The 27,886-nt window shown below is 42.1% G+C and overlaps 1 protein-coding gene and 1 pseudogene across 2 annotated transcripts in view; one reads left to right on the top strand and one right to left on the bottom strand.

Annotated features, from left to right (window-relative positions):
• The window catches only part of dennd1b (DENN/MADD domain containing 1B), a 318,027-nt gene that overhangs the window by 182,926 nt on the left and 107,215 nt on the right, over nucleotides 1–27,886 (bottom strand). The window contains exons 4-7 of the mRNA XM_079580929.1: nucleotides 24,624–24,673; nucleotides 22,867–22,986; nucleotides 5,968–6,037; nucleotides 2,296–2,376 (exon numbers count right to left, since the gene is read on the bottom strand). Of these exons, the coding sequence (XP_079437055.1) occupies nucleotides 2,296–2,376; nucleotides 5,968–6,037; nucleotides 22,867–22,986; nucleotides 24,624–24,673 (321 nt within the window). The remainder of the gene's footprint in view (nucleotides 1–2,295; nucleotides 2,377–5,967; nucleotides 6,038–22,866; nucleotides 22,987–24,623; nucleotides 24,674–27,886) is intronic.
• On the top strand, nucleotides 14,321–16,025 carry LOC306981534 (annotated as a pseudogene). Its single transcript has 2 exons — nucleotides 14,321–14,918; nucleotides 15,925–16,025. The product of its transcript is annotated as an uncharacterized misc_RNA (transcript).

Below are 27,886 nucleotides of genomic sequence, written 5' to 3'. Positions count from 1 at the left end.
GTGTTCTGGAGCTGTATCTTCACATTAGGGCTTATCTGACCCACAACCCAAAGCTCCAACTTTATCTGTTCGGATGAACCTGCACTGGGTTCAGGATGTGTTCATAGCCCTCAGTTTGTTCCTGTGCTCAAAATCATCATGTCTGGACCATTATTTCTACTTTTCTCAGGCTGATCTTACGAAAAACATACGAACTAGACGTTGCCTCTGGGAAGTATTTACTTAAAAATGAACATGATGTCAGTGACGATCTTCTGAGAGTTATTTATTTGTGCGAGGCACTGTCGTGGGATCTCTTCAGGTGGTGCTCAGGTTCATCTGCCATTTCAGACTTTATCAATTTCAACTACAGATAACTTTCTTGATGCTTTTGTCATATTTACGTTCAGTATTTTTCAGGTTAAGACATAATTTACACCCAATTTAGACGTCATTTAGTCCAATTAAGGATTAAACTTGGTTTGTTGCACTTTATTACGGACACCACCTTTACATCAAACCATAACAGAAACAGAAATGTCCAGGGCCCCCTGGGGGAGCTCAGAGGCACTACAGGGGGTCCCCAAAGCTTGTCTACAAAGCAAGTACACTGGAAAAAAACATTTCTTTGCTACATTATACTATTTTAAACCAGTATTTAACCAACAGTCATTGCAAAATGTTGCTTTTAATGTCATTTTAGCTGTAAAACAATACAATAAAAAAATAATACAGTAATATATATATATATATATTATTTTTAGCTTAAAGGGACTATAAGGAGTTTAAAAATGTTAAAATTAAGTATTTTCCTCCCCCTACATGTTCCTCCATGTCCTAATGTGTAGAATGAGCTCAGACCTGTTCACCACAACTGCCTCTAAAATCCTGTACGGTCACTCAAAAATGTGTCACTTCGGCCCGAATTGCCGTCATGCACGAGCTTAATATAGAAGGTGCAGTTACACATATGGCCTGAGGTGGCAGTAGTGAGTATAAAATGGCGAACTTGCTTCCAGCCCCTTTAAGGATGTGAGCGCCATTACTTCCTGTCTGTATTCATTTCCATTAGCTTAGACCATACTCTCTAAAGATTCTGTGGGGGACAGTGAGCTCCTGGTGGATCACTAACTGCGTGTACTAACTTGCCGCAGGAGGTCAATATTTCAGTGGAGGAGATGCCTGTGTTTATAAAGCTCAGAGAGTTTGTCTTCAAGGCTAACATTCACTTCATGCATTATAACATTTTAAATAATATTGCAAATATGAAGTAATCTGCAAAAAAACAATCATCTTTAGTTTTTCTTTAATATAAGTATTTATTTTTTAGAATTTTTTTATTACATGTCAGCCTTTAGCTTCCGACCTTCACAGGCGTCTCCTCCGCTGAAATATTTACATCCTACATCAAGTTTGTAACACGTAGTACATGATAATCAACCAGGAACTAACTGTCCAACTAACTGGAACTAGCATAGCCCCATCATGCAACAGGGCAGGATCAGAATAGCACAGCATGTCCCACAAGTGACAGAAACCAGACAGAACCCGGAAAAACCAGGTCGACCTCAGGATATGAGGAATGAAAGGAAAAAGCCACGCTGGAAAAGTCCCAGAATAGTCCCGGAATAGACCCGGAATAGTCCCTGCATGCATAGTCCCAGAAAAGACCCAAAATAGTCCCGAAATAGTCCTGGAGTAAACCCAGAATAAACCCGGAATAGTCCCGAAATAGTCCCGAAATAGTCCTGGAATAAACCCGGAATAGTCCCTGAATAGACCCGGAATAGTCCCGCTATAGGTCCGATATAGGCCCCGTACAGTCCCAGAATATTCCCAAAATAGTCCTGGAATAAACCCGGAATAGTCCCGGAATAGACCCGGAATAGTCCCTGCATGCATAGTCCCGGAAAAGACCCGAAATAGTCCCGAAATAGTCCCGGAGTAAACCCAGAATAAACCCGGAATAGACCCGGAATAGTCCCGGAATAGTCCTGGATTAAACCCTGAATAGTCCCAGAATAGAATAGACCCGGCATGCATAGTCCCGGAAAAGACCCAAAATAGTCCCGAAATAGTCCCGGAATAAACCCAGAATAAACCTGGAATAGTCCCGGAATAGTCCTGGATTAAACCCGGAATAGTCCTAGAATAGAATAGACCCGGAATAGTCCTGGCATGGTCCCGGAATAGACCCAGAAACACCCAGAACAGTCCCCGAATAGTCCCAGTATAGTCCCGATATGGTCCCAGTATAGTCCCGGAATAGCCCCGGTATAGTCCCAGTATAGTCCCAGTAGAGACGAGCATACTTACCACACTCAGGTTGACAGGCGTGTAGGGCTTTGGCACTGGCAGTTCGTACAGCGACGTCAGCAAATCCTTCAAGTCATTCTCCTACAAGACACAGACCAAAAAAACAAAAAACAATTGAATTTATCCAAGTGGAAAGTTGCATGTCCATCATTTTCACAAACCAAAAGGCACATGCTCCAAACCAGACGAACACGCAGTGGTGAGGTTAAACAGGCTTATTATGGGCCAGTGGTGATTTACGAGCGGAGCAGAGGAGGGTGTCAGTAATTAGAGAGAGACCCTGGTATGGAGACTGAGAGGAGGGGTGGGTGTGGGGGGTATGCCTCACAACTGCAACGTCCTTATTCATGACGAAAAAACTACTGTAGACCAGGGTTAATTTCGTCGACTAAAATATTTAGTCTTAATTTTAGTCAAAGTGGTATTTTTGACGACTAAAATTGGACTAAAACTAAATTAAAACTTTTTCATGAGACTAAAACTATGACTAAAATGTCCAGATATTTTAGTCGACTAAAATAAGACTAAATAAAAATGAAAAGGAGAGACTAAAATCAACCAAACTTCTATTGACTGTCTGAAAGAGCCTCAGATCATGTAAATTCTCTGCCAAATGAACAGGTCTGAGCTTTGTTCATGTGGAGCAGCTCCATGAAGCAGAAGAGCTTGATTAAATATGATTATAATGAATATTATCAATGCAAAGTCGACTAAATTAGTCTTAAATTTAGTCGACTAAATTGACATGCAATTTTAGTCGACTAAAACTAGACTAAAATTAAATTACATTTTAGTCAAAAGACTAAGACTAAAACTCAAATAATATACAGTATGTTGTCATAATGAACACTGCTGTAGACACCTCTAAGTGTCGATCTGTGCCAGGTCCAACTGATGGCTTCATCAATGGTGCACCAGGCTGTTGAAGAGCTGAACTCTCTACTTCCTTTCCCTCTGCTGCCTCCAATTGTGCACATTTATGATTAGATATCACCCAAAATATGCCATTTACAGATGTTTGTATATGCTCTATGCACATGTGGTAGAACTGACACTAAATCTAGATGATCTGGACTCCTCCCTATGAAGTTTATCACAGCGTGTGCAAGGGCTGTGCAATTCATCAAAATTCAATTACACTTTTTACACTGAGTGGTAAGAAAAATAACACAATCCAGAAAGTGTGTAAAGTCTGTCCTGCACGTTTGTTTGTGTGAGCGTGTCTGATCCACAGCATGATAGAACTGTTGTATTTGTCGCGGAAAATATGAACGATAAATTTGCATGTGTAGCTCTTGAGATAAAGCCACTGCTCAGTGCTCACCTTTTGGTGAAAGGAGAACAGAAGTTCAGAAGCTGCTCATATCCTTTGGCACTGGTTGTGTAGAAGAGTCTAAAACTCTTCAGATGAGCAGATCTCAGCTCGAAGCAAACTCCCTTTATTTCAGGCCGCTGGGATGATTTTCTGTTTCCTTCACGCTACACGTGCTAATGGCAAAGCTTTGGTCCAACATAATGATGATGATGTCATCGGGTTTGCTTGGGCAGGTGTGACAGAGATATAATTGTTTTTAATTGTCCAAATGTCATGGGTTCGTACTCCAAAAGGTATAAAAATGATGGCAAAGGCGGAATATTTAGATCCCCCGGCTTTATTTTGTAGTTTTTTTTGGTGAAACAAATATTTACAGTGCAGCTTAAACAAGAAAAAAAAGTATTTACAAAAAAAAACTTTACAAATCCAGGGCCTCGACAAGAAGCCAGCCCAGCTCCAAACTCCAACTACCACAGAGCCCCACATGCTCCCCTTTAACACCCCCCTAGCCCCTCCTCCGGGCAGACCAAACTAATGAAAATAAGCTTCTCTACGAGGGACAACAGAAACTCACACACCAAACACAAGAAATCACGAAATAAATGCAAAACAAACAAAATGGATCAGTCCGGGTCACGTGGTTGGCCCGAGCGCGCCACCACAGGCTACAAGACGTGGCCCCGGGAAGTGCCTCGGTTTGGCCCCACTACCAGAGGCAACCGGACTGACAGGACAGCAGGACCAGGTGAGAATGTCCGGTGTGAATGTGGTGTGGCATGTGGGCAACCAGTGTGAAAATACTTTCCTTAGTTTTTGGATTTTTAAAGGCAACAAATAATCGTTTGAGTAATTGTGATTCCATTGAAATAATCGTGATTATTATTTTGTCTAGGGCTGCAACTAACGATTATTTTGCAAATCGATTAATCTATTGATTATTTTTAGGATTAATCGAGTAATGGGTGTAGGAAAATTGTATTTTTTCTATTTTTTTTATCACAAATAGCTTAAGTGGGACAAGGCCTCGTGGAAGACCCAGGACACGCTGGTGGGACTATGTCTCCGAGCTGGCCTGGTGTCGTCTCGGGGTCCCCCCAGAACATCTGGAGGAGGTGTGTGTGGATCGGGAAGTTTGGGCATCTCTGCTGAGACTGCTGCCCCCGCGACCCGGCCCCGGATAAAGCGGAAGAAAATGGATGGATGGATGGGTGGATGGATGGATAGCTTAAGTGGCGCTGCTTGAAGATGTGTTGATGGAGTAAACTAAAGGGAAATGTTTGTTGGAGGCTCTATTCATGAAATGTACAATGAACAAAATGTACACAGACCCTAACTATAAAAACAAAGTAGGATTTCATCAAAAATACTACATTTTTACGTCATTTTTGCTCCATTTTAGTCTGTGTGAACCAGAAAACGACTAATCGATTACTAAAATAGTTGTCGACTATTTCAATAATTGATTAGTCATCGATTAATCAATTAGTCGTTTCAGCCCTAATTTTGTCTATGATCAAGCAGCCCTAGTGTGCGCAAGCAGGGTCGACCCTTTCGCCTGGTATTTGGTGGTCAGAAAAGTGCCAATATCGGCCCAGTGTCATTTCTTCAGACATACATAACATGCACACAGAAGTGGTTCAGATAATAAGATTGGAAAGGTCAGACCAAAGCTATAAACCTCCACTGGATATCGCTGTTTTGTGCCTTTGTGAAATATCTGTATGCAATATATTTGTATCTGTAAACTAAACGGTAATGCTTTTGTGTGCCAGTCTGCGTGGCTTTGCTCAGAGTACTTTTGGTGCACCTTCTCTAACGCGACAATTGAAAGCGGTCCCATAGCTCTTCTCGGGAACATCACCTACACCCGCTATGCCAGCAAACCTTCCAGATTGTTGCATATTTTACATCTTTGCTCCCTCTTTGTTGCCGGTTACAATGCGGCGAATAGTCAGGGGAGAAGACTTCGTCAAGACTTGTGTGCGCGCACGAGTGTGTGTGTATATACGCAACCGGCGGGTTTTCATTTTTAACGATTTGTTTTCCAGTAAATCATCAGGAAGGAGAAGCGAGTGTCAGATCAGGCTTTGGTGTGTGAAATGTCAACATTGTTGCCGCTAACAACAGCAGGAGCCGAGCCGGCGAGGAGCCAGCCCCGAACGAAACAAAGGACAACGTCGCGGTTTTAGCGAGAAATAAAGAAAAGACGGGGAAGAATGTGAGGAAAGCTCTTACCACAGCACACGTTCAAAAACAGGGAAAAGGGGAGCTTGTACCGCAGTCAAATACAAGGCGGGTTTTTCTTATTCTTGTGGTTAAATGGAAAGAAAAGTTGTTGGATAAACGGCGACTGATACCTGTTGTTTGGCGAGGTAGTCCGCCAGGGTGTTGAGCAGTTTGTAGAAGATTTCGAACCAGGGAAGGTAACTGCAAAGACAGACACGATCATGTTACTTTAATAGCAGTTTTTAGAATAAGAAAATGGCAGAACATGTGACAATAACGCAGCAGATGAAAGAAAATATGTGCAATTTCTGCAATTGCAAAACAAATGTAAACAGGCACAATGGGCAATTCGGGCTGTGGTTCAAATGATTAATGACTTACGATTTACAGCCACACACAAAACTCAGCCTTTATGTCAGACTTATGGAGATCATTTGACTCTACAGAAACATGTTTGGTGATCCTTCTTATTAGTTTAGCTGTGATTCTCATTCAGCCTTCTCTCAAATGTTAATACTCCGACTGAAAATGTACTGCATGCCACAATCGTAATACTTGCAAGAAAAATGGCAACTGCTTATTCACTCCAATCATTTTGAAGCTCTGCATTGATTCTTTTATCTTTTGCATAAATGATCAATGGAGTTTCTTATTTAAAGAGGGGGTTTTCTGCTTTTTTCAGTCACATAGCACCAGTCTATATCACACTACAATGATGACAAACCTTCTGTTGGTCTGTAAATTAGGTAAATTAGAATAACTGCCTTGTATAAAATGTCCCTCTCAAAATGGCTGTAGTGAATGTCTTGAAATAGGCCTCTGTCTCTTTAAGAACCTCTGGCCCTTTCCGACACGCCCCCTCCACACGCTGTCTGTGGCATCAGTGGGGAGGGGGTTCTGCTGAGGAGCAGTGGTTGGTTACTCGGCTGGTGACGAAAGCTCGGAGGCGTCTCCGGGAGGTGGGGGCGTTCCTAGGAGGACTCAGGCAAACCTATTCCTAAAATGGCCGCCATCAGAGTTTTTACAGATTACTCAAAAATACGTAAATGTGCCAAGGCAACACTTCAGGCATGTTTTTAATGAGGGAATGACATAATAATATGATGTAAAGCTTGAAAAAGTCAATTTGGCATAATACCCCCCCTTTAATTTTTTTTATTTGCTCAAAAATGAAAGAAATGAAATAGAGGTATATTTTTCACAACACTGCATGCTCGAAAAATGTGTAAAAAAATCCCCATATCCCCATTTACTAGCACTGATTTGAGTCTGAGCCAACTATGAGCCCGAGGCAGGAACACATTGAAATTTGAACCCTGACAACAGTTACGGTTGAAGTTTGTACGCTGTGTTTGACCCATCCTTGGGGCGACCCGTCATCAGCGTGTGACCTCGCCGCCGCAGCATCTTAAAAGTACAATCTCGTCTTATTGTCAAGCCAACTGCCGTGAAGTCCCTTTGAGCCGAATGCTAATGCTGGAATACTACTACATGGAATACTACAACAGAAGTTCGTTTTTCTGCGTGAAACCAGTGAACTTTTCCAGGCTAACTTTCCCAGTGTGACTGATGATGCCCCGGCTGTAAGCATGCACAGCGCCCCCTGCTGACCAGTACATTTCCCGAGCCAACTCCTTCAGAGCGTGCTTTAAGACAGAAGGATGTCGTGCGGATTTGCATAACTCTACATTGAAAATAACTGAGCGATGGAAATGATTTTACCACAATAGTGAACGAGTTTGCTGAGCAGAAGGCACACAACGGTTACTTCAGACGGTGAGTGAAAGTTTTTTTTTTTTCTGCTTGTGGCCGCTGTGCCATCGTGTCTGTTTGCTTTTTGATGAGGCCATTGTGCTGTAAGCTAACGTGGTGTGTTCAGTTGATTGGATTTGTTTGCGTTTTGTTTGTGGTTGTAAGCTGTGTGTGCAGGTTACGGATAATATAACGTTGTCATTGTCCATGGCACTAATGATCGTGTGCGTTAGAGATGCGCGGGTCGACCTGAAACCCCACGGATTCGGTCAGGTATCTCAAAATTATGGCAAACTTCAGGTGCGGGTGGGTTGGGTTACAAAGCGCACTTTTTTCTTTGTCCTTATATTGTTCGCTTACAACATACAGTGCATTCTTATCCATAAATGCCACAAAAGTCGACTGTGTTTAGTTGAATGTATAGTTTTAGGGGTGAACGTGTCATAGCATGTTATGTTTAGATGTCACCTGGACGATCGCTTCTGTATGACTTTGATAACCGCTACAAATGTGTCACAATAGCCGTGCCCGAGCACACAATGACACGCGCATGTGATGATAGTAATGCATCAACAAGAAGAAACCTAAAACTAAAATCAAAGACACAGCATCTTACTAAACTGAGGAGGGCACCTTCTTAGCGTCAGGTAAAGCTCCTCCACTTCAGTCCAAACTCCATTTGCTTTGACAGAAAGAGTCTTCCATGACGTGGTGGAAGTAAAGCCTCATGATCATTTCTGCTCCTTGTTTCCTGATAAGTCCATCAGCGATTTCAAAGGTTCCTCAGCTTAGACGAGTTGATACGTCCCTCTCTGGTCGTTGTGCGTGCGCTCAGTCTCGCAAAAAGACCGTTTGAGTGATATCCAGCTGCAGCGTGACTCATGCAGTAGATTTTTAATGTGTGCCGGTTGGGTCCGGTCGGGTCAGGTCGGCAAACTGAGAAGCTTTTCTCCGGGTCGGGTTTAAATTACAGCGGGTCGGGTTGGTGCGGGTCAGAAAAAAAGCCGACCCGCGCATCTCTAGTGTGTGTTCTTCTTTCCCTCTGGTCAAATGTGTGTGTTTTACATTCCACAAAAGTTTACTCTACATGTTCTATTATCTGTGTCAGCGTCACAGCGCCTCACACAGGCCTAAAGATGAATTGTGCCGTTTTCACAGAACTGAGTCGACCCATGTGGACGCACACATTTACTAAGCTGGCTTCGTGCTAACAAATAAAGTTTCTGAAAATATAAGCGTTTTGTCTTTGTGTGGATATAGCCTAAGTCTGTGTAAACCAGAAACCATTCATCCATTCCTAACATAGATTCAACGATCTCAACAATCGATTCCTTGTTTCAACTAACAGCATCGGAATTGAACTCTAATGGACTGAATATGCAGGATAAATCACGACAATATAGCAGCACAACAAAGAACCCAGCAGCCCTCTCCTTATGTCAGGCCATGTCAAAATAACATCACCATTAGCAATTCATTCACCCACTTTGTTTTTTGCGTTGCCCCAGCGCACGTCGGAAGCATCTGCACGGCGTCTCGCTTTTATGAATCCTGACATTTTCTTGGCTCCTTTTGCCGCGGTGGACACTGGCCAACGTTTGGCAACTTGGCATAAAAGCTGTGGCTGTGTTCGCGTTTAATGTTATGCAATCAAATAATAATCATCGGCGGGTCGCGCGAGATATTGAATTTTTATTGGGGTTTGGGTTTTTTGAAAAGGCCGCATGAATAATGAGCCGAGATGAGGGGCATTAGCATGGAATAAACACATGTATGTATTAGTGCTTCGTTAGCGGAGAGGCGCCCGGGTTAAAAATGAATAAGCCCGAGCTGCGTATTCTGAATTTGACCGCGCCAGGCCTCAATCAAGTGTCAGTATAGCATGCATTATGAATATGGATATTCTATAGGATGTGAAATATTCAGAATCAGTGTGTTTAATGCTGCGGGCACTTTGTATTAAGAGTCGTCCACATGTGCAATCAATTAGCGGTGGCTAAATTGAGAATGAGGACGTGAGGCGGGTCCGAGGTTGGTAATCTGTGAAGTTGTTATGGAAATAATGCTTTGATGAGAGAAGAGGCTAAAGATATGAAACACAAAAGGTTACAGTCAGATAATTAGAAAAGGTTTTGCTTTTGCTAAAACAAGGGTTGCAGAAGAATAATCAGTCTCCAACTATTTCAAAGTAGCGCAATCACCGCCATTACCGGTCAACGTTCATTGATCTGACTCACAAATGCAGGAGACAATATTTAAGAAGCGTTACAGAAGCGTTTGATCAAGTTCAGGTATTCTCACGTCACCTCATTCACCACACAGTCTTACACAGAGATTTGTTCTTAAAGGAACAGGCCAGCGTTTGTCCATACTGAGATATGTTCTTGCCCGAGCTTAGACGAGTTGATACGTACCTGTCTGGTCGTTGTGTGTACGCTCAGCCATGCAAAAAGACCAAGGATGTTGTTAGCATTTGTCCTCTCCCAGTGTATTCCAATAGCCCCAAACGGGGGTGAAGTTAGAAGCTACCACGCAGAGCCGTGGGAAGATATTTTAGATAGGGGGTGCTGAGGGACAAACTTTACCCCCAGAATACTTTTTCTGTGCATAAATCCTATTTATTAACCTCTTAACTCCCGCCTGAACCGAGAGCATTTTCTCCAGTTCAGCTTTACCCAAATCCTGTAGGCCAGTGTAACGCCTCATTTGAAAGACCTACAAAACTAAATTGATCTTTTTCCTCCTTTTTTTCATCACTTTTTTGTTGGGCAGGCATCTCATTTTTGTCAAATTTTCGTGACTTTTTTGTCACTTTTTTGTCACTTTTTTGTCACTTTTTTGTCACTTTTTCGTCACTTTTTTGTAAATTTTTTGTCACTTTTTCGTCAATGTTTTCTCACTTTTTTCACATTTCCATCCTTGCTTTCGTCTCAGTTTTGTTGCTATTTTCACACCTTTTTTTCCAGATGCTCTTGGACTGGGGTCAAGCTGGAGAAAATGTGCTTGGTTTAGGTGGGAGTTAAGGGGTTAATATTGCCTGCAGTTCACAAACTATCCACCAGGGGGTGCGGCAGCGCCCTCAGCACCCTGGGTTCCCACGGCCTTGCTACCACGCTCTTCCACAGGCACAAAGACCAGACAGGTACACATCAACTCGTCTAAGGTCAGGTAAGAACATGTCTCAGTATAGAAGAACTGTGTGTCCTCAGTCACGCAAAACGACCAAAGATGTTGTTAGCATCTGGCCTCTCCCCGTATATTTATAATGCTATGTTCTATAAAATGTACAAACCATCAATGTCGTTGCATGAGGATCAGAACATGTCATTAGCCTAAAGAAGAATTTGTCTTTTATCATCTAATGATAGTCTGCATAGGCCTTTCAACCTTTTTAACAATATTTAGTTACGCTGCAATTTAGCTTTGCATTTAACCTCTTAACCCCCACTTGAACTGAGCACATTTTCTCCAGTTTGGCTTTACCCCAAACTAGAAGCTTCTTGAAAAAAGTAGAGGCAAAAATGAAGTGAAAACGAGGTTGCAAACGTAACAAAAAAAAGAGAAAAAAGCAGTGAAAACGTTTTCAAAGAGCCGAAAAAGGAAAAAGATCTGTTTAAATGAGTTTTGTAGATCTTAGCTTTCAAATGAGGTGCTGGAGTGTCACGCCTGGAGAGGAAAAGCCTTTTGTGATGTACAGGTTATATGTACAAAACATTTTGCAAAGAGAAAATTCATGTGCCCAAAGATTTAGGCGGGTCTTTGAGCGCGTGGAGCCGATGACTGAGGCGGTTTTCTTTCGGGGCTTTGTTGGTTATTAATTGTGCCGTTCATGTCCTCACGGCACTTGTATGGTGAATGATAGGCGGTTTCATAAGCTAACTAGTCCTCACGCGCTTCCAAGTCTGCATTCACCAAACTCAGAACACACGTGTGAAGGACTTTCCTTAAGAACGTGTGGTGAATCTTCTGCAGTTTCCTGACACTGCCTTCAAAACAACGGATTTGAAGAAGTTTAAGAAGAAGATGTTCATGACTGAGGCCCAGAGGAGTCAAACCCGTGACAGGGATAGTGTCGCTGCCTCAGTCCATCGGAACATACTTTTTACAAGAGTGAATGAGCTTGTATTTCACACTTTCACCTATACCTGTTGCTTCCAGACTGTTTACTTTATTATTCACTGATTATACTTTTTGTCGCCGCAAAGTCCTTGGTAGTCATTGTATATAAGATAACACAACACTATTTCATTGTTTTTTTATTTTTCTATTTGCACATTTGTTTGTAAGAGCTGAATGTAACAAGTGCATTTCTACATTGTGAGATCAATAAAGGCTATCTTATCTTATCTTATCTTATCTTATCTTATATCTTATCTTACCCCAAACTCATTACATTATATTCTTAACTTGGGATTATTGCTCCAATATACAGTTTGTTTACACATCACGATCCAATACGTATCACAATACTCTCTGATACATTTTGCGATAGAGTAAGAAAAGAATCGGGATGTAACGAGGCCCTCAAGCCCGATTCCATTCCATTTTATATTTCAAATTTTACCTTATTTTTTACAAAATGAATATGACTGACTTGTATAACAAAAAGATGTTTATTTTATTTTAGCATCGGCATTTTTGCCCTTGTATCAGACTGTAACAGTTGTTATTTTATTCTTTTTACATCGATTCAATTGCAAAATGTGTCTAAAGTTTACAAAGCCAAGGCCATTTGACATTCATTGAAGATTGAAAAGTGCATGAATAGAAAATATAACAAAGTTCTGAGTAACTAAGTGAAAAACAAAGGAGTGCAGGATGAAAAATGCCTCCAAACACAAGTATTCGTAATAGTATTGCGATACTATTATTTGGTATTGCAGCAAAACGTTTTGCGAGCCAATCATTTCTCCCAGCCCTAATATCTATTTCACAAGCATATATATATATATGCTAGGGCTGTGCAATTAATCGAAATTCGACTATAATTTTGATTATTCCACTAAACAATTACATAATTAGCATAATTCAAATTTTATTTTATTTTTTTTGCAAAGCAGACTTGAATATTTCACGGCGCTGGGATTATTTCCCCTTCGTATTTCACGTGCCACGGCTCATGCTTTTGCCTGACATAAAAACAAACAGCGCTGCTCAGTTTGCTTGTGCAGGTGTGAGGGCTGGCCAGCAGGGGGCAGGTGTGAAACAGAGACCTCTCCTTAATGAAATCATTTGTACTTTTATGACTGTTCAGAAAACAGAAAATATTCAGCATAGTTTTTTTTTAATTAATAATATAATAATAATAATAAATAATAAAATAAAGACCTTTTTTTTATAGGGAACAAATAATCGTTTGAACAATCATGATTTCAATTATGATTGTGATTATTATTTTTTTCAATAATCGAGCAGCTCCAATATATGCATACTCTAATACTTATCTGAGCTTGTATACGTGGCTCCTCAGTCTGCAGGAGCTGCTGGAGTCAGACTAAGGTGTCCTGCATGGATCACTCACACTCACACTCTGCAGTGGGACATGGCTCTAACCACTGAGCCACTGTCACTTCCCTCATGGATCAGTGCGTTCACAGCATCATCCATGAGGGGTCTGCTGCTTACAGGTGAGTGTTCTTCGGGTTCCTCTAAAAGTGGAGCAGACTAAGCATGTTTAAGAAGGCCATAAAAGTCAAAGCTCAGACATTAGCATATATTGTTCTCTCATGAGCTTATTGGCAGTCGGCGTCAGACCGGGCCATGGGTCAGTGACTGCTCTGTAGACTGGAATTAACGCACAGCACAAAAACAATCATGCAAATGGATCAAATCATCAGCAAATGTGTGGGCGGCCAATCGGGGGGCGGCTCTGTGGACGAGTGCAGCGGAGCGCACCAATCGGAGAGAGGGAGGGAGGGAGGCACTGACCATTAGCTCGAGACAATCAACTGTAAGCGAGTGCGAGGGTCCGGACGGACGTGTGCATCCAGGTCAGAGGAGGGGGCTGACAGGCCCAGGGAGGAACCAGAGGGGGAGAGGAGGGAGAGGAGGGAGAGGAGGGAGAGGAGGGAGAGGAGGGAGAGGAGGGTGACGGACTCCGCTTTTTTACCTTTTACGTGAATACTTCACAGTAACTAAGTGGTCAATGTTGTGAACTGACAAAAGTATTACAGTTTCAGTCATTAACAGGACACTGTTTCTGCTCCGGGCACACGGCACACTTCTCCTTAAACACTGCACACCATTTTATTATTCATTATTATTTATTTGTTTTTATTTTATTATTCAAAAATTCACAAATTCAATGATCTCGAATCAAACTGACAAACAACACGAGTCAACACTAAAACCATCAGAAGTCCGGCTTCAGTCAGGAGGTTTGGAGTGGCCCTGTCTCTCACTAAAGGCTTTCTGCTGTGTTGAGATACAGTAACTGTCCCGGGACAACCACCTACACACAGGGTTACAAGTGCATCACTAACAGAGTCACACACAGTGAAACAGGCCGGACACTGCAGCTAATCTAATGTAATGTTTAACGATGGAGTGTGCATCACAGAAAGGGTTAAAGGTTACAGAGACGCCAGGCCTGTGAGGTCTGAGGTCTGTCCCACTGACTCTCCACAGTCCGGCCCCTGGACACAGGCCCCGCCCTCCCCGCACTCCCCACACTGCAGGTACAGGTAAACACACTGAGGGACGAGCACAAGCATTTGTTTTACACAATCCACAATGAGCAACACAATAAGAGACATTTTAGATTATCAATTATACACACACACACACACACACGCACGCACACACACATATACACATACACACACGCACATATATACACACACATACTGTATACATACACATATACACACACACACGCACGCACGTGCACACACACACACACATATACACACACACACACATACTGTATACATACACGTACACATAAATACACACACATACTTTATACATATAAAGTTGCACGTGCACACACACACACACACACACACACACACACGTATTTACACACACACACATACTGTATACATACACGTACAGTATACACACACACATATATACACACATACTTTATACATATAAAGTTGCACGTGCACACACACACACACACACACACACACACACACACACACACATACTGTATACATACACGTACAGTATACACACACACATATATACACACATACTTTATACATATAAAGTTGCACGTGCACACACACACACACACACACACACACACACATACTGTATACATACACGTACAGTATACACACACACATATATACACACATACTTTATACATATAAAGTTGCACGTGCACACACACACACACACACACACACACATATATACACACACACACATACTGTATACACACACATATATACACACACATACTTTATACATATAAAGTTGCACATGCACACACACACACAGTATACATACACCTACATACACACACACACACACACACACACACACACACACACACACACGTACTTTATACCTACACATACAAACACACAGACACACATACTGCATACATACATATATACACCCACACACATATTACACACATACTGTATACATACACATGTATTGTACACACACACACACACACACACACACACACACACACACACACACACATACTGTATACATACACATTTACACACACACACACACACATATACTGTATACATACAAATACACATACACAAACGTAGAATATTTTTTTCCCTTTTACATCAAGACTATTTAGATTCTCACTGAAGCCATTCATTTATGAATGAACGTATGTTTTGACAGCAACAAAAAAGGTGAAATAGATTCTTCCAAATAGCTTTGCTTGGATTTCTGCTTTGGACGTTTTCATTGGACCACTTCTGTCATCACACAAATTCACAGACTGTTAACATTTCAGGGACAAGGGCCTGATGAAGCTCACGAAGAAAACGGCAAGAATAAAGAGAGACAATGTGGAAGAACTTAAAATATCAAACATATGTGGAGTTATTTCACCCACATAATCCCATGTGTTTGTATGTCTTCAATGAGAATCACACAACGTAATCAGAGCTGAAATAGAAGAAGAAAAAAAGCCCCCGTAGCCGATAAGCAAAACCTTTGACCGGAACTGCATTAAAATAACGTGTGCGTGGCTAAAAAAACCCTCCTAACACTGTATCACTGTCCACCACTGTTTGAATAGTCTCTCAGATCAGATTCCAAATGTTCCCGCTCCTAAGGATATGTGCCCTGTGGATTTGAAAAAAAGAATTCCCAAAACCCAAACGCTGACTGTGAAGCCGCTTCCACAGAGCGCGGCCCGAGTCGGCGTCACACTCGGATGCCGGCGCCGACTGTGGGCGTATCTGAAGCGTTTACTGGAGTGGCCTTTCCCCCTGACTCCTCTCTCTGAGCCGGAGTGAAAGTTTGCGCTCTCTCCTCTCACAGCTCATTGCTCAGACGTGTTTGTGCTTTGGCAAATCCTCCGATAGAGAAAGCCATCCATCAAGCCAGCGCGGGGCGGGGGTCATCCACACAGCCAGGCGAGCCCCCCCCCCCCCTCCTTAAAACATTATCACCGCCTGATACGTTCAATTAGCAAACTCATTCACCACACAGCACATCGGAATCAGTGTTAATTTTGACAACATATTTTAATTTAGTTATAGTCTTAGTCTTTTGACTAAGTAATGTCATTTTAGCCGAGATTTAGTCAAAAAAATCTTTTCAATTTCAGTTTTAGTCGACTAAAATTGCATGTCAATTCAGTCGACTAAATTTAAGACTAATTTAGTCGACTTTGCATTGATAATATTCATTCTAATCATATTTAATCTTGTTCCTCTGCTTCATGGAGCTGCTCCACATGAACAAAGCTCAGAGCTGATCCTTTGGCAGAGAATTTACATGATATGAGGCTCTTTCAGACGCTCAATACAAGTTTGGATGATTTTAGTCTCTCCTTTTCATTTTTATTTAGTCTCATTTTAGTCGACTAAAATATCTGGACATTTTAGTCACAGTTTTAGTCTCATGAGAAACTTTTAATTTAGTTTTAGTCCAATTTTAGTCGTCAAAAATATCACTTTGACTAAAATTATGACTAAATATTTTAGTCAACGAAATTAACACTGATCGGAATGGATAAATCAGGACACAAACACGGCTGAAATGGAAGGAAATCATCACCAAAACTCTCGTGTGATTCGTTTTAGGCGACATAGAAGAACTCCAGGAGTTTGGGACAAATGAGAATATCAGATCTAATATTCCACTCATGGCACAATGATGTATCTGAGACATCCTGTACTTTGAAAAAGAAAATGACAAAACAAAAGATTTCATTTCCATGCTCTAATTGTGTCTGTATTAAAAGCCGGTGTTTCTTTTTACAAACTAAGCTCAAAATCACAACACTGAGAATCAACAACGAGCTGCTCCTTCACCAAAAGGCTTCAGTGTGTGCTTTAACCACACACCCAAGGACAAAACTAAAAGTATTGTGTGTATGTTCTCTATGGAGCGAAAGGTAAAGGGCTTTAACAGCCGTCTCAACAATAAACACAAGCCGAACTTTCCCATACTGTAATTTAGCACACGTTAGGCCTAATCTCGTCAGTTCCTCCAAACTCCAACATGTCTCTAAATCTCTTTTACGCGCACACCTGTACGGCGCACTTTGTAGTCGTCCAAGTGGAGTTTTTTTTTTATGGACGCTTTACTTTGGCGGGTCAGGGGGTTAAGCACGGGGAAGGAAGTGTCCTCGGGCGACCAACTAAGTGTCCACTAACCAAGAACGAACGCTAGACTTCAAAGATCGGGATAAGAAAGACTTCAGCGACGGAGCAATGAGAGGAGAAGGGCTGGACGGAGGGGGGGACGGAGAGGGGGGGACAGAGGCTCGTCTCGGTTACGGCGTTGACCCACAGTTAGCGCGGAGCCGTCGGCCTCGTTTTGGGCACTTCCTGGCGTGAGCCGAGGTGACAATTTTATGGTCCCGGCTCTTCAACTATCACCAGCGCGCGAACGGCTTTCATTAGCCCGATCTGAGCTCAGACGCCCGGGCCAGCGCGCTCCAAATGCGGACCGGCCTTTTACAGCCACGTCTTCATTCACATTCAGCGCATTGACAGCAGAAACAAGCAGAAGACGTCGCCGTTTACGGAGTTGGATTGTCATGACGAGCCGTTTCTTTGGAGGAGACAAATGACCAGGTTTTTGATTAAAGAAACGCAAAAACCTTTAAATCTCTGTCTTGCAAATTCAACTATAACGTCTGAGTTAAAGCTCAGAGTTTAAGGCGAGACACTGCAGGTGAAAAGGGAAAAAATGTATATTAACAGACATCAATTTGAAAGTTTTGCTGTAGATCACTGGCATAAATGTGAGAAAAAAATGCATTGCAAGTTTTCTGTAATTTTATCTATTCATATAAGATGTTTTATGCCTAAAAATGCCCCAAATTTCCCATCTTTTCGGCGACGAAATCTGAATAATGGATAGAGCTACATTCAAATTTATGGTTTCATTTTATTGATAAACGAGTTACCAAGACGTTTTCACAGGGGATTTAGGATTTCTTGTTTAGTTTTAAAATAAAATTTGTAAAAATGTAATTTTCGCCTTATTTTTTGACATTCAAAACTCAATAAATGGGGCTTAAGGGATTAAATAATAAAAAATCCCTCTGAAAAAATCTTCCAAATATTGTTCAGTCCAAGGCTGGAAAATGTGAAGTCTTTAGATCCTACTGACGTGGACATAGTGTCGCCACAATGACAGAAAAATGTGTTCGGAGAAAAAGGCCCTTGAAATTGCATTCTCCCATATAAGTCTATGGGGGAACATTGAATCAGCGCAATATTTAAACATGTTATTGTGAAGATTAGGCATATTTTCTGTTTCCGGGTGAAAGCTTGTATGTTCAGAGACCAATTCGGCCCAAAACCTGAAAACTGAAAAAAATGAGTTTTGCCTGTAGTGTGAATGAAGAGTCAGCTCCCTCTGAATACACACTTGTTGGGATTTTGAAATGAAGTTCTCTCAGGTTGAAAATGCAGCTTGTTAAATAAAACTAAAGAGAATTTGCAGCTTACATTTCTAAGCCTGTGCAAATGTTAATAGTTTAATCCTAAAAAATAGAAAAAAACATTTCTAAAGACGATTCGAGCCCAAAAAAAATGTGAATACCTGATGTGTAATTTGTAGTCCATTCGATTAGTAGCACAGCTTTATGAAATGAATCCTATTACAGACATATTTGTACACATTTGTACACATACAAATACAATGAAACCACACGTAAAAATAAGAGGGGAAAAATAACATGAGGGATTTTCCCGGCGTGGAGAATTTGAGCGTGAACTTTCCCGCGGACGATATTAAAAGTGAAGCGAGCCATGCTAAACAGTCAGAATCCATAATGGGCTTTATACATCACGTGTCAGAGGAATGAGCTTGTCGGGCCGAGCGAGAGGGACAGCGGAGGCGCTCGCTAATTGGCGCCGAAGCTTCATGCATAATTATGGAGCGGCCGCCGCGTCGCGTTTTTCTCTGCCGCGGTAACGAAGAGGAACCCGGGAGGAAGCGGCGAGAATCCGCGGCGGAGGGGAGAGAGCGGGGAAAGGAACAAAAGGCCAGCGGAGGCGGGCGGAGAGAGTGTGTGTGTGTGTGTGTGTGTGTGTGTCCATCAGATGACAAACGCTCACGCTAAAAAAAAAGAGAGTCTAATCAGCGTCATACAGTAACATCAGACCCGGGGAAAAGTGCCACATGAGGTGAAGGTTTAGCTCAAAGGAATTAAATCAACACTAAGGCAAAAGACATGCTAATTGGCTTAAATGCAAATACATATTTTATTAAGCCAATGCTAAAAACTAAAAGCAGTCTCTGTAAAGTTAACAAGCCGTTATTTTTGTGTGGAAATGGACAAACGTCGACCCTGAAGGCCGTCGTTTCACAAACACGGCCGAAGCTCAAAATGGATGAATTTCCACAGTTGAAAATGCAGTTGTTTCCTCGGGAGCACGGATTGTTCAAGTCAAATGTAAAGTTTTTTAATGCCATCTCAATGCCCAGAAACAATACTTTTGATGCCATAAATGCAGAAAATAAATAAATCTTGGCGTATTTCCATTCGCAAGATTTGGAAGTGTTGGATAAAAGAGAGAGAGAGGGACTGGTGGTCAGGTGTGTGGCCCGGCTCACAGTGGACTGACAGACGCTGTGCTTCAAAAAGGGAAAAGTTAGTGTTGTTGAAATTATAAAACAAAAACAGGAGCAGGGATTGTGTCTGATTTATTTTTAGTGCAAGTCCTTGAAAATCTTTTGTTTAGTTTTGGATGACTATGACATTAACAAAAGCTCGGGTTAAAGTGTGTTTTAAAGGGGAGGTCCAGTAACGGCTCAGTGTGGAGAGTTTGGACTTGGAGTAAAAGGAAAAGTCATTTGTGGAAATAATTAATTTGTTTATTATTATTAAAAATAATATATAATAATAAATAATATAATAATTATACGTCAACTTAATAAAGGTTCTTCTTGACAAAGCAAACTGATCATTTTTTGGTTGAAGGGAGAGCGTCCCTGAACATTTGTGTCAATGATTGATTGATGGTAGTTTAAAATATACAAATAAAGCTTGAGCAGCGCTGATGAAGAGCCACAGTGTGAGTGCAGGCTCATGAGGGGGCGGGGCTTGTGTGGGCGTGTGTTACACACAGTGACTGTTATTACAGAGGTACAGGCCAGAGGAATCCAACGGGGTTTAATGCCACAAATACATATTTGTGCAGAATTATATGTGTTTCTTTTGGTGAGATCTGCAAACTTTCAAACACTTTGCGCCAAAGCTACAGCTGGATTTCCTCGAAACCATTTTGTTTTGCTTTTTTGAGAAACGTATGCACAAAAAGTAGTTGAGCCGGTGCTATTATTATTAGAACTTAAAGACAAAACTCTTTTCATTGGAAACAGAGCACTGATTTGTTTTTCTTCTCATTGGTGTAATCGATTAAAGCAATAATCACAATTGTTCTCCAATTTCAATTCATGGAATTGCTCTAATTAAATAAAACTCTTAGACTGTGTTAGTGAAAGTAAAAACATCGGGTAACGCTTTGTTTTACACTACCTTGATACATTACACTGGCCAAATGTAGTACAACGTGATGTGCTATGCAGTAATGTGTCATAACCTGTATCTATGGGCTACATACACACAGAATAATATGTATTTGTATTTTGAAGGTACATAATTAAGACCCTAAATCTAACCCTAACCTTATGTCATATTACATTATGTACCTCCAAAGTACTAATACACATTATTCCACATTGGTACAATGTATCAAGGGTGGTGTAAAATACAGTGTAACTGAACATTGGGATGTGGAGCTGACTTCCACCACAGTCACCAAACTGAAAAATACATTCTTTAGTCCTCTTTTCCTTTCTCTCCCCCTCTCCTTCTCCCTCCTGTGTCCATCTCCTCCCACTCTGTCCTCTCCCTCTCCTCACTCCCACTCCTCACTCCTTCTCCCTCTCCTCACTCCTTCTCCCTCTCCTCACTCCTTCTCCCTCTCCTCACTCCTTCTCCCTCTCCTCACTCCTTCTCCCTCTCCTCACTCCTTCTCCCTCTCCTCACTCTTTCTCCCTCTCCTCCCTCCTTCTCCCTCTCCTCACTCCTTCTCCCTCTCCTCACTCCTTCTCCCTCTCTCTTCTCTCCTTTCCTCTCCTGTCCCTCTCTTCTCTCCTCTCCTTCCCTCTCTTCTCTCCTTCTCTCCTTTCCTCTCCTCTCCCTTTGCCTCTCTCTGCTGAGCTTCTCCGTACAGCGCCGGTGCTTTCCTCCCTGAATGAAAAAAAAAGTATAATTACACTCTGTACAAACACGGTGTCAACGCACAATTACCGCGCCATTTTCACTAGAATCGCCTTTTGTTTGAGCACAATTATGCAAAAAAAGAAAAAAAAAATTAACGAAATCAAATTTAGCAGGGCCCGGCTTCCTCGTCTCAGGTGCCACCGAAACCCGAATCAAAAAAAACGCTAAGACGCTAAACTTTGGGATAATTACAGGCACATCACAGGCGCGTTTGTGTGGGCAGGTGAGAAGACGGAGGATCGCTGCCACTGTGCGGAACAATCGCTATCGGAGGAGATTGGACTAAATTAATTTTTCTTTTGTTTCAGCAACAAATCGAATCCGAAACGGCGGAGGGGGTCCGACGTGAATGCATAATAAGGAAAAGGCCAAAGACGCTCAGCTCGGTAAATACAAACCGGGGAGTTCTTTTGGAAATCCCTCGACCTGATTACTGTTGAGGAGCGTTATTAAAAAGCACAAGAACCGTGGAAATTCAAACAACGCCGGCTTTCTTGTTTAGCATTTTCCAAAAACTGAATAAATCTATTGTGATTTGAGTGCAGATATTCTTAAGATAAATGTGTGTTAAAGGAAAGCGTCTCCGTCTGCAGAGCTGGAGAGGCTGTGTTGCCCACTCTCACACTTACATCTGCTCAGGTACATTTACTCGAGTAACTGTGAAGCAAACTTTTTTTTTTACTCGTGTGTGTGTGCGTGTGTGTGTGTGTGTGTGTGTGTGTGTGTTAGGGCTGTGCAATTAATCGAAATTCGACTACGATTTCGATTACAACAGTAAACGATTACAAAATTAGCATAATTGCAAAAAATCGATTATAATTATTTTATTTTTTGTCTTTTTTTTTTTTTTTTGCAAAGCAGACTTGCGTTATTTTATTATTTTCCCTTCGCTTTCCCGTGCCACGGCTCATGCTTTTGTCTGACATAAAAACAAACGGCGCTGTGTGGTGATGTCATCAGGCCGCGCTGCTCAGTTTGCTTGCGCAGGTGTGAGGGCTGGCCAGCAGGGGGCAGGTGTGAAACAGGGACCTCTCCTTAATCAAGGCAAACTTTGTCATTTTTTGGCTGGATTTTTGTCACTTTTTTGCTGGATTTTTGTCTTCTTCTGCTGGATTTTTGTAATTTTTTTTGATGGATTTTTGTCTTTTTTTAATGGATTTTTGTAATTTTTTTGCTGGATTTTTGTCACTTTTTTGATGGATTTTTGTCATTTTTTTGCTGGATTTTTTTCACTTTTTTGCTGGATTTTTTTAAAGGCAACAAATAATCGCTTGAATAATCGTGATTTCAATTATGACAAAAATAATCGTGATTATTATTTTTTCAATAATCGAGCAGCCCTAGTGTGTGTGTGTGCGTGCGTGTGTGTTACCTCAGCAGGCAGATGCAGACGCGGCACCCTTGGGTGAGCCGGCAGAAGCCGAAGCGCTGCTTGCTGTCGATGTCCGTGAGCACGAAGGTGAAGTTCTGGCCCACTTGACTCTGGGACGCCCTGCGGAGAGGAAGCCGTTACAGAGGGCGGAGAGCGGGGCCATCGCGGACCCCGTCGCACTTCAAAACCCCGCTCCTGTGCACCCAGAGCTGTCGCGCTAATTCAATCGGATTTTCAAGTAAATTGCACGCACGGTATTTGTTAAGTTCATTCGTTTGGCAAAAATAAAAACAGAAAAATGCTTAAAAAAAAAAAAAGAATGATCTCACAATTTATTATCACTGGTAAAATTATAAGTATGGGTTGAAATTGTCAATTAAAATCCAAAGAATCCAAAAGCCTGTCTGCTTAAGGAATCCCACTGTGAGTCACTTCTCATATTTGTCACTAGATGGCAGCAGTTGAGCTTCAGTGGCGCCTCTTCTCTGCCCTGTTACTGCCAGTCTATGGAAGAATATGCACAACTCTCCATTCTCTCCCAAAATGAAGCTCCTAACAAGCGGGCCGCTCACAAACACGGCAAACCTCCATCTCAACAAGTCTGCTGTGTTTTGGAACGAAAGGCCCTGGACCTGACAAACAAAGAGGGCTTGTGGACATTTGAAATGCTTTTTTTTTAACTTTCCTTTCCACATTTTTAGCATCCTGCTCGTCCACAGGGATGAGTTTACAAGTCGCGTGATGTAAACGACAACAACAGGCTCACAATTAATAAACCAGCTTATGAATTTACAGTGGTGTGTCTCTGATTTTACAATGTACTGGAGGACACGCTCAGTTCATTTCCCAACTAGAAAAAGAAAGAATCAGGTATAGAGCCTTTAAAGAGCAGCTGTGTTAGGAATAAGGCAATACTTTCTGTTTAATCATGTGTGAACGAATGCCTGTCCCTTTAAATTACAGCTTACTTCTTACTTATTTACTGAACACATTCTGCAAACAGAGGGAAGGCGGCGAGAGAGAGAGGGAAAGGGAGAGAGAGAGGAAGAGAGAGAGGGAAAGGGGAGAGAGAGGGAAAGAGGGAGAGATAGGGAAAGAGGAGAGAGAGGAGAGAGGGAAAGAGGCGGAGATAGGGAACGGGGAGAGAGAGGGAAGAGGGGAGAGAGAGGAGGAAAAAGGGGAGAGATAGGGAAAGGGGCAAGAGAGGAGATAGGGAAAGAGGAGAGAGAGGAGAGAGGGAAAGGGGAGAGAGAGAAAGAGAGATAGGGAAAGGGGAGAGAGAGAGAAAGAGAGATAGGGAAAGGGGAGAGAGAGGGAAGAGGGGAGAGAGAGAAAGAGAGATAGGGAAAGAGGAGAGAGAGGAGAGAGGGAAAAGGGGAGAGATAAGGAAAGAGGAGAGAGAGGAGGGGGAAAGGGGGAAAGATAGGGAAAGGGGAGAGAGAGGGATGAGGGGAGAGAGGGAAAGGGGAGAGAGAGGGAAGAGGGGAGAGGGAAAGAGGAGAGATAGGGAAAGGGGAGAGAGAGGGAAAGAGGAGAGAGGGAACAGGGACAGAGAAGAGAGAGGGAAAGAGGAGAGAGAGGCAAGAGGGAAAACGGGAGAGATAGGGAAAGAGGAGATAGAGGAGGGAAAGGGGGGAGAGAGGGAAGAGGGAAAGGGGGAGAGATATGGAAAGGGGGGGAGAGAGAGAGAAGGAACAGAGAGAGAGAGAGAGAGAGGTAAAGGGGGAAGTGAGGGAGAGAGGGGAGGATGCACATACCTTTCCACGTCAAAGGGGAAGCAGAACTTGGGTATGGTCTGAAGCAGCTCCTAAGGAAAAAGAAAAAGACAAAAGTCCAAGTTAGACTAAAACAATAAAGGAAACATTTTGTTCTATTACATCATCAGTGAAACATCATACTTGTATACTTGTACTACAGTAGTACAACTGTTTACTGAATAAAATCATTCTAAAGTTATGAATAATCATTAATCAACAACTAATAGATGAATAAAATAACAGTCGTTGTAGCTGAATAAGTATTTGGTGGTATAATTGAAGTATCAGTCCTCTCACTCGTACACAGCCTCGGGTTCGTGTTCCCCATCACATGACCCTAAACCCTCCTGATAGCCATCTTAAACGCTCTTAATCCAAGTGAATGGCCAATAAGCCACTTCACTTGCCCCAACACAAGAGGAAAAGAGCACTCCTTTTCTCCCTCGCTCTCTCCATTCTCACTGAATAATTAGCAATTAATAGGCTGATTGATTATGTGGGGCCGGGGGGGGGGATGAAAGGATGGAAAGGAAGAGAGAAAGGAGAAACGATGGGACATGAAGAGAAGAGGGGGCTGCAGGCCGGGGCGGCTGCAGGTTCAGGGCCGCACATTTTCGCTCCTCCTCTTCGTTCGGTCTGACTGGAGGGAGATTCTTGTGCAGTGATGGAAACGTTAGTTTATCACAAATCTTAACCTGACTGTGTACCGTTAAGGGATACTAGTATGACACCGGGAAAAATAGGTAGGTAACACTTTACATTACGGGCCGGTAAGTCCATGGTACTTACAGTAGTAATTACTAGTAATTAGGGTTAAGGGTTAGGGAGACACTGAGTTGCCACTGTATCTCTCATTACTAAGAGATACAGTGGTAATGCTCTTAGTAATGAAGGTTGTACTTCTATTTACTTTAGTACTTTAATTGATAGTTTCTAGTAGTTACAGTGATACATCTACGGTACTTATTGGTAATTCAAGGATACTACAGCAGTAATTCATAAATGTGGTACTTCTACATACAGACGTCATTTCTAGGATTGTGTGACTATAAAACAACATAAATCAGCATGAGGGAAAACAAGAAGTAAAACCTTCATTACTAAGAGTTACCAATGTATCTAGAAGTACATAACTTGTAATTCTCACTATAATACCCTTTAAGTACCACTAGAAGTACCTAGAAGTACCACTATTATTACTAGAATTTACCACTGTAAGTACCACCTCAAGTACCATTGTAAGTATCACTGTAAGTACCACCATAAGTACCACCATAAGTACCTAGAATTACCACTGTATCACTGTAAGTACCACTGTAAGTACCATGATAAGTATCTAGAATTACCTCTGTAAGTACCAAGGACTTACCGGCCTGTAATGTAAAGTGTTACCTACTGGTATTGAAAACATAAACATATCGACAGCAGGTAGCAGTAGTAGTAGTAGTAGTAGTTGTAGTAGTGTTTCTTTTTTTTCTGTAGATAACAAACATTATAGTAAAGGTTCATATTAAAAAAACATCAATGGGATCTGTGTGGGATGTAGGGAAAACATCAGGTGCTCTTCAAGGACGAGGACAGTGAAATACTGAAGAAGAAAAAAAACTAAACTGAAGAATTAAGCCCATTGTACACATATATGTGTGTTAGTTACTGCTGCAGTAATAACGAATGGGGATCTGTAATAAAGAAAAAGTTAAAGCAATCGTCCAATGGATAAAACAGTCAGAGGCAGTACAATGGAGCATTCAAAGTCTTTTTTTCAGTATTAAAGTGCAGGTATTGTAAAAAGTAGTTCAGGTACCGGTATTGTGAACCAAGAATGGCTAAAGTACCACCCCTATCCATGCCTGCCTAATGTGACCAGAATCATGGCGTTATTAGTGTCTAGTAAGTGAATACCGAATAACTCAGCCGCTGAAAGACATGACATGACCAGCACCGATACAGCAGCTTTTAGATTCCACAATCAAGACCCATCTGTGTCCCAGAACTGTAATGTAGTGCTAGTACACTGTGAAAGAGACGACGGTATCCGAAGGTTGAATGAGTCCTATTTGTTTGGGTTCCCAGCTCTTATAGTTGAAACTAGGGCTGAAACATCTAATCGATTAATCGGCAACTAATCGATTACTAAAATAGTTGTCAACTATTTCAGTAATCGATGAATCGTTTTCTAGTAAACACAGACTAAAGTAGAGCAAAAAAGACTTTAAGAAATTATGTATTTTGGATGAAAACCTACTTTGTTTTTAAAGTGAGGGTCTGCAGTGTTTTGTACATTGTAAATTTCATAAATATCTGTCTGTGTCTCGTCCAATCAGAAAGCAGAATTAGCACAAATAGCCTTGTACATACGTTTACTTTAAGTTTACTCCATCAACATGTCCTCAAGCGGCGACACTTTAGCTCTATGTGATAAAAAAAAAGGAAAAAATACAATTTCCATGAACCTTTCACAGCCAAGCAATTAATCGATTAATCGTTAAAAAATAATCGGTAGAGTAATCGATTACCAAAATAATCGTTAGTTGCAGCCCTAGTTGAAACCCCTTGGAAAAGAGTTGGACTCTCTCCAACTTCCACAATCCGTGAACCTGCCCCCAGCCAAGTCCTGATCATCTCCAGGTAAAGTGAATCTGGAGGAGACTGAGATTGAACCAGCTCATTGAATCAAGAAAACAAAACAGGCAAAAACACTTTACATATCTAGAATCAAACAAAACCGTTAGCTCTAACACGCTAACACCACTTGCATTCTGGGACGTCATCATGACCAGCACACCGGGCCCTGACTCTGCAGCGCTCCGGTCTGCAGCCCTTAAAGTCGGATCATGCAGGAGCGGGAGGTGGTGGTGGGACGGGGGGGGGTTCGATGGTAGTAGTAGCAGATTGGAGTGACAATGGGCTAAGCAGCTCTAAGGGGTTAAGAGCCAGAACGGGGAGGGGGGGGCTTCAAGGCTTACCCCCCCTCCCCAAACACCTCCCCTGTGGGCTGAGGGAAGAGTGGGCAAAGGAGGAGGTGGTGGTGGTGGTGGGTCGGGTAGGGGGGTAGGTCTCTTGAAGTAGGAACCATAGAGAGGAGAGGCGAGGGGGTGGAGAGGGAGGGGGGGGGGGGGGGGATTTAGGCAGGGCGCAGGAACAGAGGAGCGCCATATGGGGTGAGCAACACTCCAGCCCCGCGCCGGACAGTTTCATGTGGCAGCGACAGCAACCTGCCAAAGTGTAAGGACTTTCAGACACCGGCTCTGGTCTTTTACATC

The sequence above is a fragment of the Gobius niger genome, assembly GCF_951799975.1.
Source record: "Gobius niger genome assembly, chromosome: 22".
In the NCBI taxonomy this organism is placed as follows: Eukaryota; Metazoa; Chordata; class Actinopteri; order Gobiiformes; family Gobiidae; genus Gobius; species Gobius niger.
This window is presented reverse-complemented; position numbering and strand designations above follow the sequence as displayed.